This window comes from Archocentrus centrarchus, chromosome 22, assembly GCF_007364275.1.
Source record: "Archocentrus centrarchus isolate MPI-CPG fArcCen1 chromosome 22, fArcCen1, whole genome shotgun sequence".
Lineage (NCBI taxonomy): Eukaryota > Metazoa > Chordata > Actinopteri > Cichliformes > Cichlidae > Archocentrus > Archocentrus centrarchus.
The window spans coordinates 21,604,371-21,624,934 of record NC_044367.1 but is presented as its reverse complement, the minus strand read 5'-3'; the positions used below and the strand labels follow the sequence as shown (position 1 = coordinate 21,624,934).

General features: G+C 42.7%; 2 protein-coding genes across 3 annotated transcripts; one reads left to right on the top strand and one right to left on the bottom strand.

Annotated features, from left to right (window-relative positions):
- The first annotated feature begins 860 nt into the window (after positions 1 to 860).
- Positions 861 to 11,985, top strand: plekhd1 (pleckstrin homology domain containing, family D (with coiled-coil domains) member 1). Of its 2 annotated transcripts, XM_030718258.1 has the most exons (14): positions 861 to 974; positions 1,079 to 1,253; positions 3,757 to 3,850; positions 3,997 to 4,086; positions 4,287 to 4,363; positions 4,561 to 4,652; positions 4,745 to 4,797; positions 4,952 to 5,046; positions 5,162 to 5,255; positions 5,689 to 5,882; positions 8,043 to 8,175; positions 8,927 to 9,071; positions 9,408 to 9,551; positions 10,103 to 11,985. In XM_030718258.1, the coding sequence occupies exons 2-14, from the start codon at positions 1,099 to 1,101 to the stop codon at positions 10,258 to 10,260; spliced, it is 1,524 nt and encodes a 507-aa protein (XP_030574118.1). In that variant the 5' UTR covers positions 861 to 974; positions 1,079 to 1,098; the 3' UTR covers positions 10,261 to 11,985. The 2 variants fall into 2 exon arrangements, with proteins under 2 accessions (XP_030574118.1, XP_030574119.1); XM_030718259.1 differs by lacking the exon at positions 861 to 974 and having other exon boundaries at positions 1,121 to 1,259.
- On the bottom strand, positions 11,938 to 18,717 carry ccdc177 (coiled-coil domain containing 177). Its single transcript, XM_030718257.1, has 3 exons — positions 18,297 to 18,717; positions 14,150 to 17,518; positions 11,938 to 12,478 (listed from the first exon to the last, which is right to left on the bottom strand). The coding sequence occupies exon 2, from the start codon at positions 17,510 to 17,512 to the stop codon at positions 14,966 to 14,968; it is 2,547 nt and encodes an 848-aa protein (XP_030574117.1). The 5' UTR covers positions 17,513 to 17,518; positions 18,297 to 18,717; the 3' UTR covers positions 11,938 to 12,478; positions 14,150 to 14,965.
- Between the last annotated feature and the right edge of the window lie 1,847 nt (positions 18,718 to 20,564).

The window sequence follows — 20,564 nt, the reverse complement described above, 5'->3', positions numbered from 1 at the left end:
ATCCGTTTTATTTTCTTTTTCTATCATTCCAAAATGAGTCTGCCTTATTTCCATACTTTGATTGTGAAAATCAGTTGTAAAGCAGCGTGTTTTATGATGACTAAATTAAAATTTTTTAATTCCTGACAATGGCTGGGTCTAGTTCGATGATTTAACCAACAAACACGATTGGTCAGTAACCAGGGTACGCCCTGGACTGGCAACCTGTCCAGGGTGTGTACCCTGCTTCTCACCCTATGTCAAATGGGATAGGCTCCAGCTCCCTTCGTGACCCTGAAAAGGATAAGTGGAAGAGGATGGATGGATGGTGTTTTTGTGATTTCCTTAGATCTTTTGGTTTTGATGGGTTTTTTTTTTGTGTGAGTTTGTTTGTTGCCTTGTGTGCTGTTCAATGTGTACAAGGCAACAATTACGAAGCATTTCTCTGCCCTGGATGTCGAGGCTGAACTAGCAGTATCTATAATCGGCTGTCCATCCGCTCGGACACATGTTCTGTAAATTAATCTGATACCCGTGACACTAAAGCTGCATGACAAGTGCTCTTACTCTCCAGCCTCTTTACTAGAAAGTTGTGCGGCCATGCCTCTGCCAAGGCTTTCCTCCTGATTCACTGCTGGGGTGACAGATGGAGAGACCGGAGAGTTCATACCTGCCAATAGCTGGAAACTGCTGCTCTCGGCGAGTACTGTAATCTGAATAACGGCTTTTACTGGCTGGAATATATTGACCGGCTTCAGATTTAGCAACTCATTCCTAAAGCTTCTCTCCCTCCCCCTATTGCCTCCCAGTATCCCTCCTCATCCTCCGCCCTCTCTGTCATCCTGTTTTCATCATTGCTGTGCAGTCAGTCTCCCTCCAGCTGATGATCATATTGGCAGCTGCATCGTTCCGGCCTGCTGAGTTATTGGAATTTGTTTGCTGCTTTTCCTGCTTTGTATCGAAGCTACGCCTGCAGCACCTCTGTGCTTGTGCATGTGTGTTTATCGGGTGTTGTTGGTCTAATTGTTATTGACTGATTGCATTGTGCTTTATTTATTTATTTTTTTGTTTAATTGATCATTTTTGCTCCGCCTCCCAGAGTGAGGGAAGCCACAGAGGATGTTCTCGTCTTCATCCAGGAACTCTCTGTTCTCTCCCTGGTCATCCATGGAGCAGTCAGACTCGGAATTGCTGGACATCAGCACCAAAGTGCAGCTGCATGGCGTGCTGTGGAAGAGGCCATTCGGACGACCATCAGCCAAGTGGTCCCGCAGGTGAGGGTGAGGTGTGACTTTTTTTTTTTTTTTTTCTCTCTCTGTTGATGCCTCAGCTTTTTCTTTAGTTTACGGGCCGGCCATTGACAGCAACAAAATGATCATGTTTAGAAAATATAATTTTCTGTAAGCAAGTATTAAAGGCTGAACTAAAAGTTTTAATCAGCTAGATTATATTCTACAAATAAATAAAGCATTTATTGGCTATTTCAGCTATAAAATAAAAATTCTTATGTACTGAGGGTAAATTTAACTTTTTAAATTTGCGTTACAGCTAAAAATATCTGCATTGATTTTCCCTTTAAATTACCACAAACTACTGAAAATCATTCTTTTATTTATGATCTTTTATTAACTTTTATTGATAAAGCTTAATTTTTTTTTTTTTTTTAGCCCAGGGGAGATCCATGGGATTTTGTAACTAAACTGCTGACATGTCTTCTATCAGAGGATTGCTTTATATAATAACAGGAAATACTTATCCACACACACACATTTTCAGTATATCCTGAGAGCAGTTTAGATTTGGTTAAAGTGCCTGGATTGATACCTTGAGTCATAGTAATGCTCTTAGTTTACATAACAGTTAAAACGACAATATACAGTGGATCCAGAGAATCCATTTGCAGCACACTCTTTGTGACCTATCCCAGCTGCTTGTGTCATAAAGGTCACCGCAGTTTTAAATAAATTCTCCTTTGGATTTCTGTGCCAAATTAGGTTTAGTAGGTATTATTGTTGTTACCAGCTGTTTGATACAAATCTCCCAACCAGTGGGATGAAATATACATAAAGTCTTAATGGTCCAGGATATTTCACAGCTTCTTTTATGGCTAAATTCAGGATGAGCACTATACATCAACAGTCCATGTTGAAACATGTTGGAAGAGTTTTCTAAAAACAGGAACGTCTTGTATTGTTGGAAATGTAAGATGTACTCACACTAGGAACTAAAAGTTGGAAACATTAACATTTGATTCACCAGTTTTGACTATTTTCTAAAATAAATCTGTCTCTTATTAGTCCCTCAACTCCACTGAATGCCATACTAAATCACAAAGCTGCTCCCTAAACTAATGCAGTACTGTGCAAACATGTTGAGCCATTCCTCATTTCTTTGCATTTTGCTTCCAAGGAGTCAGATTTTCTTGTACTTTTCTATGATGTGATGAAATGTTTGTTTGTTAAACCATTTCAGACTGACCTATGAATCATTCAGATATTAAAATTTATACATAACAGACAACTTTGCAAAGAACCAGTTTAAAATGGTATCCTTAAGCACCTTGTTCCTAGCTGCCACAAAAACATTATTTGTTCCCATTTCTTTAGTTCAGTCTATAAAAAAAATGCCAAAGATAAGACAGTTTGACAGGCATTAAACAGGATTTTTGCAGCAACAAGGTGATTCCCAAAGAGCTGCTAGCTGAAAAGCTGTGATATGGTGTGCAGTGTGAAGGAGGACAAAAGAAGTGGCCGGCTTAAAACACTATCTCCATCAGATGAGCAGTATCTGAAAGTCATATCCTTAAGAAATAAGAAAATCTGTAAAGACCTGACGCAGGACCTGAGAGATGCATCAGACCCTTCGGTCGATCCATCTACTGTTCACTGAAGCCTCATCAGAAATGGTCTCAGTGGAAGGGTGGCTGCCAAGAAGCCATTCTTAAGGAAGGGAAACAGGCAGAGGGATGCCAGATTACACAAGAACTGGACTGAAAATCAGTGGCAACCAATCTGATAGAGGGATGAATCCACATTTGAAATTTTTGGTTCAAATTTTTGTCGATATGTACAGAGGTGGTCAGGAGAGGTGCAAAAGTGAATGTGTACAGCCATCTGTAAAACACAGTGGAGGTGGTGAAGACTAATTACCGCCTATTTCTCATTTTCTAGAAAAATATAAAGAAAGGAGTGGCTCAAGACTTTTGCACAGCACTGTATATGGACTACTTACTAATTTTACTGTGGATCTTTTATATGTGTCAAATTTAAATTCGTGCAATGATTCAGTGAAGCAAACAACCTCATTTTAAGAAGATGCTTCATGAGTCCAGTGAGTGTAATTACTGGACCAGAGGTGGTGGCGTCATCAAAAAGGAAACTTTGAATGGGACATTTGACACTACTGATTAATAGACGAACAAATGAGTTTATGCTGCTACAAAAACTGGACGTCTGAAGCCAATATCACAATATTTAAAAGAAAACTGGTATAAAATTGCTTAATAGATTTTATAATCATTAAAATTATAATTAGTATATCTCCAATAAATGTCACACCACTGGGACTATAATCTTCATTTTAAAATGTTTTAATAAAAATTTTTCTGTCTGTCTTACTACCCATTTCTCTGTGTATGTACACGTATCTAAAATGACACAGATGACCTCTCATTATTTAATGCAGCAGCAATAAAGAAAATGGCACTGCCAGACGTTAGTTCTTTCAGCCTCACAGAACTGACTCACTGCTGCTTTGATTGTCTTCCTCGGTACGAAGATTCTTCATCATCAAAGACAGCTTCTTGCTCTACTATGCAGAAAGTGAGAAGAGAAGCTTTGAGACCAACAGGTACTTCAACATCCACCCAAAGGTGAGCAGCTGCAGCATCTCTGGTACCCAGTAGGGAAAATGAGCAAAAGGTAGAAGATTTGTGCTTGTCTTCTAATGTTTTTATTTTAGATTTGAATGCTCAAAGTTAAAAAAACAAAAAAAAAACAAAATCTGTTCCTGTCTCAGGGAGTGATTCCTCTGGGAGGATGTGTGGTGTCAGCAAATGAGGACTTGGGGATGCCCTTTGCCATCATTATCAACCTTGAAGATTTCACTGTAAGCCCGTGATCCTGTCACACCTTCACAGTTTTGTTTCCTACTCTCCCCAAGTGGCTAACAAAAAACGGGGACAGATAGTTGATTGGACACTGGATAGTGGCTCACAACCATCACAATCGCAGCCAAAATTCATTTTACAGCATGAAACAATCATTGATTAGATGCTAACGTGTAAAACATATTGTGTCCGGCCCCAGGGCACCATAGTGCTGGCTGCTGAGTCTCAGGAGGAGCAGGTCCAGTGGATGGAGATGCTCCAGGAGTCGGGGAAAGTGTGCGTAACCTATTTGCTTTTGAAGGAATTATTATTTTAGATACAAGTTTCCACTGCCCTTTTAAAGGTTTGAAAGGGTTTGGCTTAGGAGAACATGCTTCCTTTGTTACCTGCAGCTTTTTTAAAAAAGATATTTGAATGTTTTAATTTTACTGATAATCCTCTGATTTTCTCAAATCACTGCATCTGACCAACAGCACATGGAAAAACGCCCAGCTGGGGGAGGCCATGATCGAGAGTCTGGAGGCTCAGGGCTTGCAGCTAGCCAAAGAGAAGCAAGAATACCTGGGTAAACAGGAGAAAGGTCATCTGAATAAAAGAGCTTTTCAAAGGGCCAACAAGTAGAGGCAGGCTATCAGCAATATATATTTTTTCTTCCAGATAAACTGATGGAAGAGACTGAAGAGCTTAGTCATCAAAGAGCTCAGAGAGAGGTGAAACTTTGAGGATTAAGAGATTTTTTTAAATAAAAGAAAATCATTTGATATTTGTTGTTGGGTGATAAAATGAAAGCTACAGATCATATGCTACCCAGCTTCATTGATATGCAGTTATTCACTTCACTGAAACTGGTTTGTGTCGGTGCAGGAGCTGGAGCGTCTGAACCAGATCCTGGAGGAGGAGAAGCAGAAGTTCGAAGAAGTTGTGATGGAGCTAAAGGCAGAGCAGGACCAGATCAAACTGTACACACTCGGCTTCATTCGTTTTCTGCTAACATTCACTGGTGCTGATGATGTGAATTGAATTAACTTTTTTCCCCCCTGTGTGTGTGTGTTTTCTGTTTTGCGCTGACTGCAGAGACCTGGATGGCACAGCTCAGTCGCTGAAAGGTGTTGAGCGTGAAAAAGAAGAGCTGAGCAGCTTAACGATTACTCTACAGAAATCCATTGAGGTATTTATAGAAAAATCTCTTTGTGTGGCCGGACTCTATTAACTCATGATACTCATGGTATCATGAAAGACCTATTGATGAGATGAACAGACTGCATGATTTTAGATCATGTAATCTTACAATGACTGATGTAACATGGTAAGTTACGCAAGATCTGTTAAGGTTCAATTATGTAATAAAATTGCACATTAATCAAGGGATTACCATCAGAAACTGGTCAATGGTTCCAGTAGAGAACTGGTTTGACAGTCTGCCTCTAAGTTTTACATTTAAAAGAATGTTTTTGGGGGAAATTAATATCAAAGATTAGACAAGAGATATTTTTAAATTGTACGTGAAATATGTGGCAGTAGTTTTATCAACTTCTTTTTAATCTTTTAAATTATTGAGATTAAGCAAAATCCGACTCTCACCTGTTTTTATTTTTGTTCAGGAGCTCTCTCAGGAGAAACAGCGGACGCTGCAACTGCTGGGGGTAAAGGAGCAGGAGGAGGCGGAGGAGGCAGAGGAGGAGAGTTCAGAGTCGGCCCGCAGGGAGTCTGAGGACGGTGACCTGCTGCAGGATCTGCATCACATTGAGGAGCAAATGAAGATCCTGCTGAAGGAGAAGCAGCAGACTGAAGAGAAGTGAGTGAAACCTCAAGAACAAACCAGTCAGCAAGGAATATTTTTGGGATTTTGGCGCCGGGGTGGCTCAGAGGTTGAGCAGGCGACCACATACATATGCTGCGTAGCGGTGCGGGCGGTGCAGGTTTGAGTCCCGGCCTGTTGCCATTTCCCGCCTGTCTTCCCCCGTCGCTCTCTCCTCCTAATTTCCTGTCACTCTCCACTGTTGATAAAAGCTGCTGTGCCCCCCCCCCCCCCAAAAAAAGGAATATTTTGGGACTTTTATTTTTTAAATTCTTTTTAGAGGCTACACGCAGTACGGCCATGTTCTGATTTGATGTTCAGCTGAGGAATTATACTGCATGTTACAGTGACTTCATTTAAAAAACAAAAAACAAAAAAAGAAACAGTCTGACATTTTCAGGGAACTTCCATAATAATGTAACACAGGATGTAACTCTTAGTGGAAATGTATATTGATCCTAAAAGAAGCAGTGGATTGATTGGCGGCAGTAAGTGGAGTATTACAGGCAGCTGTTATTGACTGTGCAGCACTAATGTTCAGTTATAAAATGCTAAAACATATGACTTGTAACATCGCCTTTTCCATATGCTTTGCCTTTACACAGCCATTTCTCTCAGCACCATAAACCTACCACATTAAAGGTATAGTACAGAGAATTCTGTTGGTGAGATTTAAAAGCCAAAACGCTCATAAAGGGGTCTCAAAACATTGACAAACATTGACTTTAAAGGCAGCATGGTTGTTGGTGCCAGCATTTCAGAACCTGCTGATCTGCTGTGATTCTCCTGCACAGCCATCTCTAGGGTTTACAGACATTGGTCTAAAAAAGAGAAAATGCCTAGTGAGCAGCTGTTTTGAATGCACAACACGTCGGTGCCACTCCTGCCAACCAAGAACAGGGCACTTAGGCCATAATTTGTACTGGCTTTCACTACATGATTTGGTCTGATGGGCAGCACGGTGGTGCAGTGGTTATCACTGCTGCCTCACAGTTAGAATACCATCTGGAAGGCCTGGGTTCGATTCTACCTTGGCCCAGGTCTCTTGCATGTTCTCCCCGTGCTTGCGTGGGTTTCCTCCGAGTACTCCAGTTTCCTCCCACATTCCAAAGACATGCACTTACTGGGGTTAGGTTAATTGGCTACACTAAATTGCCCATAGGTGTGAATGAGAGCGTGAATGTGAGGGTGAAAGGTTGTTTGTCTCTCTGTGTTGGCCCTGCGACAGGCTGGAGACCTGTTCAGGGTGTACCCTGCCTCTTGCCCTATGACAGCTGGGATAGGCTCCAGCCCCCCCGCGACCCTGAACAGGATGAGCGGAATGGATGGATTTAGTCTGATGAGTCTTGATTTCTGCTGCGACATTTGGATGGTAGAGTCAGAATTTGGCGTAATAAAACAAACAAAAACCATGAAAGAGTGGATCCATACTGCCTTGTATCAACAGTTCAGGCGGCTGCTGGTGGTGTAATGATGTGGCACACTTTGGGCCTCTTGGCACCAACTGAGCATCATTAAAATGCCACAGCCTATTGGTGCTGAACATGTCCATCCCTTTATGATGGTCATGTATGTTTTTGGTGTGTCTTTTACTTTGTGCATCTGATTCTTTTTGCTATGGAGGAGGAAATGAAGCCAAGCAAACAAAAAGGTAAGATTGGGGAGAATTTATTCCAGAGAGGTTTCATAACAATCACTTTGATTTCAGTTTTTTTTTCTTCACTCAGATCACAAATTTATACAATTTATTTTGAAACCCTGTTGACATAAGTTTGACGTTTTATTATGTGATTCCTTTCAGTTAGTTTCTTCCACTTTTCATAATCATATCATGATGAATGTATATATTTTCTCAGTTTTATCTGACATTCAGGACTTCAGTTAATTCAAAAGCAGATGAAATTATTTTACCCAAAGGGAAACAAAACAAACAGTGACCTGAAGTGTGCATTCATGCGTCTCCTGTAGAGCTCAGTGAGCTTCATGACAATAAGAAAACTGACAGCTGCATCTGCCACACAGGCACTGATGTTTGAAAACCAAACCAGCATCATTTCAATCTTACAGAAGTCTTAAAAATAGTTTTGTTTGTTTACGTTAGACAGGTTTTGTGTGTGCATTTGTGTTTAATATTAAATATGGTTTCTTTTTATTCAGGCTCCACGAGAATGAGCAGCTGGCTTCGGTCCTGCAGCAGGAGAGGGAGTACTACTCGTCTCAGGCCCGGACGCTGCAGCATTCGCTCTCTCAGCTCAGTGTGGACAAGCAGCAGACTGAGGCTGAGCTCAAGGTAACACAGTGTGACTCAGTGGCTCTCAGTCCGCATGTAAATGAAACACCTTTTCAAAGATCACTGCTTTAATCCGCACTCAGACTTTAGTCTTTAAATTGTTTTGTCCTCACGGGCTGATCAAATCACAAGTTCTCCAAATTCAAATGAGGTTGAGTGTGTGCGTGTGTTGATGTGTGACAGTTCAAACCCTGCAGCACAAGCTGCTGGAAAAATATAACAGCATCTGGCTGAGTATGGATCAGAACTAGTACAGTTAGTTAGTCTGGATCAGTTGGCCAAACAATCAGTTTAGTCTGACAGGCTGCCAAAGACTTAAGTCATCAATCACAGAAAAATTTGCATGCATTAGTCTCTTGAAGATACACATGCTCACTCCCCTGTTTCCTGTCTGCTCTGCTGCATCACCTGCTTGCAGACAACTTCCTCTGCCTGTCTTTTTTTTCAGGCCTCAGTTGAAGTAGATTATTTGAAAAGTGCAGACGAGCAGTTTCAGATGCAGAGTGCCCTCATGTGGGATAGCCTAATACTCTAGAGGTATCCATAATTGAGTTTTACAGAGATGTTTTTGGACAAAAGCTGTTAGTCAATATTTATTCTGTTTAAATTCAATTTTCAAACTCACATTTTAGACAAACAGACCAAAGACACATCAGCAACTCATCACGATAACATGGACCAATAATTTCTTTAAGGTATTTCGATCTGTAGGTCTTAAATAAAGTTTGCTTTCTGTTCCCATTCTGTCCAGGCAGAGATAGAGTCTCGGATGGAGCTGGAGAAGAGGCTGAAGGAGGCCGAAGAGGCTCTGCAGAACTTGGAGAAAAGCCTGAACTCGGTGGAGCGAACCAAAGAGAGAGATGAGAAGATGAAGGGAGACGTCACGCAGCTGAGGAGTGAGTGCATTCACTGGTGCCGTCTGTTTGGATGCAGTTACCTGGTCGATATGTAATGCATTAAGTGCACTGAAAAATTCAAACGGTCAAGTGGGTGATTGGAGAAATCTGACTGTGGCAGTAGATCATGCACATTTGGAACAAGTGGGAGTCGTGTTATTGCCTGACCTAATCTAGCACTTTTCACATGTGTGACTTTATATTTTCACCAGCTAAATAGGAATCAGGATGATGGATGTGTCCTTTCTTATTAAGTAATTGAGTAGATAAAGATGTAATAGATTTTTCTCCATCTCTACAGGAACTGGTTATGTTTTTTACATTTCATGTATCCAGGGTTCTTTGAGGAGTGTATCTGTGCAGCGGAGATTGAGGCGAAGCTCCCAGCCATAATGAAGAATGCAGTGTATCTTCACAAAGCTGCTGCTCGCAGAATCAAGAGCTGCCGAATCCAGAGGCGAGCTTCCAAGCGCCACTGGTGTAAGTCTATCATGAAATGATCATAGCACAATGATAAATGTGAGAAACATGCTTCCAAAGTCTGCTTTCAAGTGCCACAGTGTTTCTTTCTCAGGTATTCATATGCTTGATGCCATTTTACTCCATTTCTATTTGTTTTATTGTGGATGACAGAATTATATCTATTAATGCAAAACTATGTGTCATTAATTTATGATTTATGCACAAGAAAAGCACCTCTGTGTTGTATAAATTGTTCTAATGTATTGTACTTGACAAGAAGGAGTAAGAATAATTGAAAGCATTGGTAGTTGGACCAGTTGCAGCTGCAGACCGATAAATAATTAAAAAAAAATAATTTGAGGTTTTGCCATAGAGGCTGAGTAATTATTCAGTGAATACGTTTTTCAGAGCCTCGGTTAGCAGTCCAAGATCTTTGCTTAACAATATTATAAAAACAAAGAAAAGCAACATGTCACATTTGAGAAGCTGATACATGTGAAAATGATTTTTTTTTTCCTCAACAAATAGTTAAAACCATAAATTTTCCACATTTTGTTGCCTCTCTGCAGTGAAACACTCCAAGTCTTTTGCTGTAGCCAGCACTGACGGCGGCAGCATAGAGGAGCTGAGGGAGACGGCCCGACGCCTGACCTCTGACAGCAGCTTCAGAGAGAGCGTGTACAAGATCATGGCTCGCAAGGATTCCACGAACATAACAGACGTCTGAGAGGAGACAGAGCGAGGTAAAAGAAGAGAAATGGTCCTTAGCTTTACCTCCGTCTCACAGAGAGTCACCCAGAGATGCTGTTACCAAACTCACCTTTAAAACATTGTAAATGAATGTGCACAGAAATCTGTGTTATCTAAAGCCATGACAGAATTTTGTTAGTATGTAAGAGCACTGTTCCTGTGTTCCCTCATGGTCTGATGGCTTTGTTGTTTTTCTTCAGTTAACAGTTCTGGGAACAGTAGGGCCAGAGGAGATGAACCGGGAACTAAACTCCTGTTTCCACTGCAGCTACTTCTTTTTTGCGGTTACTGTTCATTTTTAGCACAACCTCCATGTAACTGTTAGGAATAATGTTATTTTATTCTTTTCCTTAGTTTAAAAAGCAGGCTTCATTTTTGTCCGAAATCATTATTTACTAGGTAATGTTGATTGTATCAGTTTTTTCACCAAATAGTGTCATCAGAAATTAAACAGCAGCAGTAGCCCGTGGTCTGTACAGTAGTTTCTTCTAACAGTCTTGACTTTATAAATGTGAAAACGATGGCTACATGGCTGACAGTGTTGAGTCAAAAAGAAAAAGGAAGTAGTGAATGTGTGAATAGCTTTATTTTCCAGATTCTTGCAGTGGAAATATCCTGATAGCTGCTGAGCTTTAGTTCCTGATGTTCATCAGTTCCTGGAGGTTAAAAAAACAACCATAAGAAAACTTCAGATCTGATTTAGCCATATGCGAATATCCTAGAGCTAAACTCGGACCACTTTATGTAATCAACTAGAGACTAGTTACTTTTCATGCTGAAAAATGAACAACAGAAAAGAGTTTTTTTTTTTTAAAGTTTACTGTCAAAATCTTAACCAGTGGTTCCGTGTCTTTGGTTTGTGGCCTCTTGTAGAAAACGTGTTTAAACTGTAGGTAAAATAGGTCATTTTCACACATTCACTACAGCCCTAAACCTTTCTTTAGTGGAGGTGGCTGTGAGAACAAAAATGTTTAACACACAACAGACATTAAATGGTCTTTAACCTGCCAGCCCCCTATCACAAAGTCTGGATGATTGCCGATTGTAGCAGTTTGCACTGATGTGAGAGCAGCTGCAAGTGATACTCAGGTGAATCCACTGGGAGTGTGTAATTGTCCTGTGTCCTGCTTCGTGCACACTATGGTAAGGTAGCACCCTTGTTAAACCACACGTGATGCAATGTATCTGTGTGCCACATGGGAGGGAAAAAAAAATGGGACAATGACCTGATTATCCTCACATTTCAAAGAGAAATAATTCTCTGACATCGCTCAGTTTAAGGCTCAGAATTGAAAACCAAATGTAGCAGAAACCTGACAGATTGATTTTGCAACCCTCTGGAGGAGCCCGGCCACTGGGTTGGGAACCACTTGGGATTAAAATACCTTGCTGTATAAAAATGTTGTAAAAATACAAAAGAAATATGATGCTAAATATAAATTAAACTCACTGTTAAAATTTGAATTACACATTTCTGCTAATACTTACATGTTTGTACTTAATATGATTAAGTCTCCCAACAATAAGATGCCATATGTAATTTTAAACTGTATTTCACACAACCAGTTAAGTGTGTAAATGTATGTGTAAGCATTTTCACCACTCTGTATTCCTAAAGAAGCTCCACACTAAATGAAGCAGATGGCACAGACGATGCAAATACAACTTGAAAAATGTGTTTTTATTTCTCCACATTTGATTGTAAGCACAGACCTTCACTTTAGAGGACTGACGGAAACGATGAACTGACAGATGTGTCCGATATCATCCATGACCATTTCATTATTGCTACATCTCAAAATCTTTTCTTGACAATGCAACTCAGTGTATGCACAAACGTCAAATAACTCAACACCAGAAATGCTACAGAAACGGAGCCCACATGTCACGGGAAGATGAGAAAAAACATATTGGACTAAACACCATGCCTTGATGCTAATAAAGCTGTGTTTGAACCTTGCACATGTTGTTTCATTGATGCAGGTAAGAAGGCGGTAGGGTTCTTCTTTGCAGCACAATAGTTGGCACTGTTAACGGGTACAAACTGAATAAAAACCTATAAAATAAGATCTGATATGATTGCATTTCCACCGGGAAAGACTTTGTTTTACATTTTGATAAAGCTCAGTGTGGGAGGAAAAGCTCTGACAGGAGGATTGTGGGTTACATCACCAGCTCTTGTTCACCACCAGGACCTGCAGCACAAAAAATAAGACAGTGATGAATGTGGGTATCAGCAGTACACTTTGGTCTTCAGTAAAACAGAAGTTTTACTGATTTTTTTTTTTTTTTTTTTTGGGCGGGGGGGTCACATACAGAAGTACAGTTAGAGGTGCACCTATAAGGCTAGTCTTAAAAATAAGAATAATAAAGAAATCTAAAACTGCAGTACAGTAAGTTTTAGGCACTGCATTGACTTTGCTGGAGATAAGAATGCACTCTTGGCTGAAATATCTGCCTTTTCTTGAATATAATACTCATAAATGGTACTCGGTTTGTGCTCTAAGTCCTTCCCACATGAGAAAAGACAAAAACACCCTGTGTGCAGCTCGTTGATCAGCTGAGGTGGGATTCAGTTATGTTTATGTTCTTTCAACCTCTCATTAATGTGAGCCTCTCCTCGCTGTTAGATCTGGATAATGATAGCGTTGGTGGATGCAGTTAGGCAGACACTAAATAGTTCCTGCATGAAACTGCTTACAGCGAGGGCTGTGGAAATTTTTCTGGCACTTTCAGCACAAGGTGTGGCATCTTTTTCCATTATATTCAAGAAAAAGCAGAATTAAAAAAAAAAATACAATAGCAAACCTGGGATGAATAGTCTCTTTAATGAGTTCCTGAATTTCCAGGGGCGTTCTCGGTGCACATGACTTAAGCACTGATTCTCTTCCTTCCAAGTTTTTGACATAAGCTCTGGCACACACAGACAACTAATTTGAGTTTTTAATGTGTCATCACTTTAAATCAGGTGTTGGCACATGTGCAGGTCAAATCAGGTTTTCTGTGTTTCATCTGAGGTCTGGAAGGTCTAATTTTTCTTTAGAGATTAGTCATACCTGCACTTATGTTCATAATTGCTAGACTCACTGCATTTACTGTATTTGAAAATAACTATATTTCAGATTGCTGACTTCACCTTCTGAGTCGCATCCTAAGCACCTACAGATATGCTGTCTCATCCTTCGACCTTACATCACCTCCCTATGATTACATGCTTGGAACACTGCGGCTCAGTCAGCTATAAGCCTGTCAGTCCTCTGCTGGCCATGTTTATTCTGGCTTTAGGTATCCGACACGTGACTCCCTAAAATGATCAGCTCAGTCTACTTCCTGGCTGCAGTTGCTGTGTAGGTAAAGCAGCTGACTCTCCGCATCAAGGTCGACTCCTGAATAAGTGAAGAGAAGGAACGCTGCAGTAATTTCCCACTGCCTCACACTGATTTTAACATCAAAGACTGACCTGAGTGGTCTTCCTGTAACGCCCTGCAAATAATGAGCTGCCATAAGAGCCAGATTCCCACAGACAGCCCCCTCAAATTCCCACGCACTCTTCGTTCTCAGTGGTTCACCTCCTGCTGCCTCATCCTGATTTCTATCACTATGGTAACAGCTACATCTGAGAGCAAAAACTATGCATATCCTCCTTTTTTTAATCTGAGATTGTAGGATTAGCACAGCCAAAGGCCTTTAAAACCTGCTGTTGGCTTCTATGTCGACTCATGCATTTTTACTTCCCTCTGTGCTGTTGAGTCAGGGTCAGTGTGAGCAAGGTTTTTTTTTTTATTTTTTTATTTTTATTTTTTTAATTGCAAGCACTTCAGGGCAGCAGCATTGTATAAACTGTAGAAGCAACAAAAAACCCGTACCTGTTGACCTTGATTGGTCACCAGGCAGCTGTGAGAGTAGATCGGTGGCCGGAGTGCTTCACTGTTTACTTTAATCTAATGTGACCAGGAGAATTGTGACACTGATGCATTGCACGCTGCTTATCCTCCCCCTTGTTCCCTTGAAAGGGAGGCAAAACGGGCCCTGCTGCGGAAGCCGGTGTCCTTCGAAGCTTCATCAGCAGAGGGCTCGTGCACACGACCCTCCAGTGCTGCATTGTCAGCGGTTAAGTGTCCAGCCCGGGGCTATTTTTCCATGCTGTGTCACAGTGCGTGTTCAAAAGGATCCCACATTTGCCCTGAGGGTCCAGAATCATTTGCGTTCTGCCTTTTCTTTTTCTTATACTTCTTTTTCTCTTACATGAGTGCGCTCTTAAAAGCCTCTGCAGTTGTCATGGAGTTGTGCTTCCTGGTAAACAATGACTCTTTTCATTCCAGCACAGCTTTCAGTCCAGCAGCTGACATAGATGGAGCAGAAGGCAAAGAGAAAGAGAGGGAAGGGGTTTGTTGCTGCTCAAGACTCATATCTAACATGAAGTCCACTGTATGTGTTTCACAGGTTTGACTGTTAGTTTGTAGTTTCATTACATACATGATACAAAATTATTTTGTTTGTGTTGCTAATAAAAATGATGAAAAATGTAATAAAACCAGCTGTTGGATAAAGATAAGTGAGGAAAAAAACAACATTGCAGGTGCTTATGGGTAGAACGGTAAAGCTGTTGAGTGACTGGGGCCATAATGAAGGCAAGAGCCAAGCACATGACCAGAAGTAAGGAGTCCACAACAAAGCTATGGTTATTTCTCATCGAGACTGGCTTTGAGCTGAGCTTCCAGAGCCATTTTATCAAAAGTACGCATGTTGGTCTCCTCCCGTACTTTGTCTCGCACGTGAAAAGAGGCTCTAGCCACGGATCGGGCGCTCTCTAACACTGCCTTCTTCTCTTTGAAGATCTGCTCACTCTTCTCCAGCTTCCTCTCAATGGACTGGAGCAGCTCCAGGCGCCTCTGCTTCTCCTCCTCCTCGACACGCTGCCTGTTGAGCTTCTGGAGTCTCTCCTTCTCCTGTCGGCTCTGGACTGCCCGCTGAGCTTTCTCCTTGGCCCTCTCCTCGGCCACCAAAGCTGCCTGCTGGGCTCGTTTTTCTGCTTCCTTCACACGAGCTTCCAGCAGCTGCTGCTGTTGCCTCTCGCGCTTCTCTGCTGCCTTGCGTGCTTTCTGGATCTGCTTCTCCTCGCGCTTGGCCTTCTCTCTCAGCTCCTTCCCTCGACGTTCAACTATCTGTTCGTAGTTTTCAAGGGAACGGCTGAGCTTCTCCTCTGCTGCCCTCTTGGCCTCATCCCTCTCCTCCTGCTCTCTGCGGGCGATTTCCTGTATCAGGGCGGCATGACGTCTCTTCTCTGCTTTGTTCAGACCTCGTCTCTCCTCCTGGGCTTGGTGCTCTCTCTCTTGCCTCTTCAGCTCAGCCATGGTGAGCTTCTCATTCAGCAGCAGCCTCTCCTGCTCCAGCATGGCAGCCCTTTCTTCCTCCAGGGCCTTCAGGTTCTGCTCCTGAAGAGCCTTCTTGTGCTTCTCTTCTCGCGCTGCCTGCTGTAACTTCAGCAGGCGATTTCGCTCTTGCTGTTCTGCAAGCTCCCTCCATCGCTCCTCGCTCTCCTCGGCCTGTCGCATTTTGGCAGCTGCTGATGCTCGCTCCTGCTGGCTGAGTCTTCGCTGACGCATTGACACCTGAGTCTGCCACACTCTCTGACACTGAAGCACGGCACGCTGCTTCTCTCTGTCCTCCTGCTCTCGCCGTAGCTCCTCCATTCTGCGCTCACTATCCCACTGAAGGTGAGCCACATAACGAGTCTGACTCATGATGTCTTCCTCTTGATATCTGGCAAGCATCAAAGCCGCAATCTTGCGGTCTCGCTCGGACACAGCCTTCAGGCCTCGGCGCTTCACCTCCTTCACTATGCGCTCCACCTTCTGTGTTGTTTGAGGAGAGTGGCTCAGATCGCCGAGGCTGAGGCTGCGGCCCATTAGGGAGTTGAAAGTGGCCAGAGTGCGAGCTCGAGGACTGGAGACTCTAGCCCAGTGATCTCGTGCACCATCCCAACTGTACGAAGAGGAAGCGCCCGACTCTGATGAGGTGCATGTAGTCGTAGTTGTAGTAGTGGAGGTTGAAGAGCAGATGGGATCCATCCTTCGCTGTAAAGATTCCAGCGAATGGCTTTTTCCTCGCACCTTGGAATGAAATCCAAGATGTCCATTGTGCTGTGAAAATGATCCTCCTGTTACACCGTTCAGAGGCACCCCAGAGCTCTGAACTGCAGGTTTTGACACTGATGGAGTTAAAGTGGAGTTGGCTCTGGGGAAGGAAGGGGGTTTTGGTGTCGGTCTAGGAAAAGTGTTTGAAGATTTGCCATCAGAGGATTTCCTAACTACTGGTGGGGGGCCAGATGAAAGTGGCCGTATGGGTTTTGTTAATTCAGGGGATGAGGACAGAGGATGCTTTGCAGATCCTACAAATCCAGTTTTGGAAGCTGGTGTAGAGGTTGTGGAGCCAGTTTTTAAGGATGTGGTAGATCCCGCATGAAAAGATTTAGGGGAGGTACTAAGAGTGGAGGGAGGTGCTTTGGATAAAAGAGCTGCACCTGTTTTAGAGGTTGGACCTGATGCTGTGGCTCTCGAAGCTGTTCCAGCATTGATGGCGGAGCTGGAGGTCACTGGCACCGACTTAGAAGCCTGGGTGGATCCAGAAGATGTTTTATCCACAGAAGATGCACTGCTGCTGTTGACTGCTGCCTGTAGAATCCTTCTTTTTTCCTCCCTGACAATCCTTTCCCTCTCTTCCCTGCACTGCCTCAGTTTGGCATGCCTGTCCCTCTCATAGACTTCGAACAAGCCTGTGGCGACACGCATGGAGCGGCCAGGAGCCTCCCGGGCAAAGTCAGAGAGCGGGCGGGGCAGCAGCTCCACAGGTTTGACCCCACATCGAGCACAAGCCTCCAGAGAGCGGGGGCTTGTTAACACGTAGCGGCTGCCCTCTGCGGCTGGCGAGTCAAAGTTGTACAGATCCAGGTGCAGTTTTGGAGACATTTCTGTGTCAGTCTGAGTCTGTGGTTGCTGAGGTGCTGAGCCCTCAGAGGTGACCTCTGGTGCTGCTGAAGATGCAGTGTGGCAGGGGCTCTGCTCAGAACTGCCAGTTGGTGGTGTCTCAAAACCAGCATCCCCATCTTCCTCTGTTGTCGTGCTATCCGTGTTTTCTGGCAGTCGAGGGTCTTCGGTGGCCACAGCTGGTGTGTCAAATTGTGGGCCTTTACATTTAGTCTGCTCCTCAGCCTCCGAGGGGTCAACCATAGTTGGCTGCAGGTACAGAGAGGGAGGTGTGCAGAGAAGGATGGATGGATGGATGGAGGGAGGGGGGATTGTATGAAACATGAGAGGAAATAGATGAAAAAAGTGGAAAGAGGTTTCAATTAGAGGATTATAGCACTGAGACAAGAGCTTAAGAGAGATGCAGTCTGTGGGGGGAGGGTCATTACAAAGGTCCAGAGATGCATGCACGCATGAACACATATTTGTGCACTTGCTGATTTTACAACAGATGAGACATTTTCCCTTCAGGGAACTGACATAACACGCAGAAAAACACCACAGTCTTTTAACAGAGAATCTATTTTTGGCAGAGTTACTGGGCTGAGAGAATCTGATTACTCATAGCAATATTTTTCACTCTACATCACACAACCTACAAATGCTTTAACGCACACAGACGCCTGGGATATTCATTATTAACCAACTGATAGTAAAAGCTTACTTGGAAAAAAAAAAAAAAAAGGGATACTATGGAGTCTGAAAGTAGTAAACAGCCAGTGCACACTAATATGCTCACTAACATGGACCCACACCTGGTAACAAACAGTGAAGGCCTAGACTTTTCTCCTGCATATCAGCAGAATGTTGGGAGACAAACCCCTCACCTCATTCTCAACACAAACAGCTCAGGTTCAGATTTTAACACTACAAAAAGAAAAAATACTGCTGATTGCTGCTGCAGTGCACAACAGTCATTACAACTGTCTAAACCCAGTGGACTGGCTTTAATTTAATGCGGTATTACATCGCGTAAACATGCACTGACCTGCCAGTTCGCAAAACGTTTTCTAAACCGGTGCTTTGTTCCCCTTTAATCCGTCCACCAACCCTCGTTTCCTGCATAATATCAGGTTTCAGGGAAAAAGGCTTCGGCCGTCGTCCCAAAGATGGAGCATCACATCGTCGCAATCTCCAGCGACGCGACAGACACAGACGGAGCCTTTCCCAGCCAGTCAATCTCTGTGCGGCGGAGCGCAAAATGTGCCCTCTCCGCGATCCGAAACAAAGATTAAACCCTCCGCACGGTCAAATCTGCTCCCTATGATGAACCTCCTATCCAGCTTCTTCTGATCCTGCCTCGGCAAAGGGCATCCTGTAAACATCAGCGGTCTCCACCTGCTTTTCAGCAGCATCCCTCCATCTCAGCCTCCTTAGCTCCGCCCGCTTGTGGCAAACATGCTAAAAATACTGAGTGCACCCTGCAATTATCCGAGCCCCTGTCCACTCCACTTACAAGTGTTGCAGCTGGCGTAATGGTGCTGAATGTCAGCCGGGAGCAAAGATCCTCCTGCAGGCCTGCTTTTCTACCACGCACGCACAGTTTATCCAAAGAAGATGAATTTGAGTTTCCAAAAATTTGTCTATTTTCCGCTTCTATAAGTTATTTCGTAAACTGGAAGATACTTCCAAGATCCTGTCGGAAGAAAAGGATAACGCATCGTATGAACACGTGTAGTTTTAAAAGAGGTGTTTGTTATTCTGCTGCTGGCCCATCACTTTCTGTAAAAGCTGACATCTGCCACCACTGCTGGGTGTGAAATCAAACTGCATGTAATTGCTCAAAATTAGCAGCAGAGGGCGAAAGAACACTGTAGATTTATGCTGTGGGTGTCTCGGCATCCTTTGCGCTCATAGAACTTGAATTATTACTGCCCACCCCTCCGTTTTTTTTGGCCTGAAAGAGTAAGTAATTATTCTCCAACATGACAGACGCTTTGACGGAGGATTTAGCTTTTAGTTTTATACATAAACACCACACATACAATAAAACTAGACGCTTGAAAACTTAACTATTGGATGAAATAAATTACAAATCACCCTAGTTTATAGCATCCATTACAGTTAATTTAGGTTTAAATGTTTATTTTCTTTTTTACAGGAGACATACTGATATATAGGAAAAACATAGATGTAAATAACCTAAATTATGGGAGTAACGTGCCATCTAGAGGTATACATGAATTGGTTCAGTGTCACAGTCATAAGAAAATTAATTAGAACCATCACAGATCTTATCAGTGTTCTGTTTCTTCTAAGACAAGCCAGCATGCCTGTTGTGAAAAAGGTTGCGTGTCAGAGATTAATGTCGGCCAGCTCGACTAACATTCCTGTATTTGGACTGTATGTGATTATTTATCTGTGTTAGGCCTTAAAGTGTGTGTAATCTCTTGGCAACACTTAAGATGCACTCCCAACATATACAATTGACGAGCATTTATTTATAGACTTTTAACACTCTATAAGAGAGTACAAGTCACATTCACATGAACATTAATTAGTGGGGGTATACAGCACTGTGCAAAGGTTTTGAGCCACCCCTCATTTCTTTATATTTTGCTACGAAAATGGGAACTAGTTGTAGTGATATATTCAAACATGCAGTATAAAAGGCAAAAACAGAGTTTGTGCAATTCTAATGAGCTTGAAAGTCAATATCTGGAATGACTGAACTCTCTTAGTAGTCTTCAGGAATAGTTCTCCAGGCTTTTCTTTGGATGTTGGCTACCTTTGTTCTCAAGATGATCCCACACTGCTTCAGTAATGTTGAGGTCTGGGTTCTGGAGAAGCAAATCCATGACCGATAGTACTCTATTGTGTGTTTTTTCTACCCAGGTATGCTTTTAATGCATTGGCAGTGTGTTTGGGATCACTGTCATGCTGAAAAATGAAGCTGTTGTAAAACAGATGCTTTCCAGATGGTATTGCATGGTGGATCAAAATCTGACTGTACTTTTCTGTGTTCATAATGTCATCAATTTTGGTGAGATCTCCAACACCACTGGCTGAAATGCAGCCCCAAACCATGACAGAGCCTCCACTGTGTTTAGGATTGAAGGCTGTAGACTTACAGTTGTACCTCTTTCCTGACCTCCACCATACATACTGATGACGATTTGAATCATTTCAAATTCAGTTTCATGTCTTCATAAGACCTGCTGCCACTGATTTTTTCAGTCCATTTCTTGTGTAATTTGGCATCCCTCAGCCTTTTTTCCCTGTTTCCCTTTATTAAGAATGGTTTCTTCACAGTCAC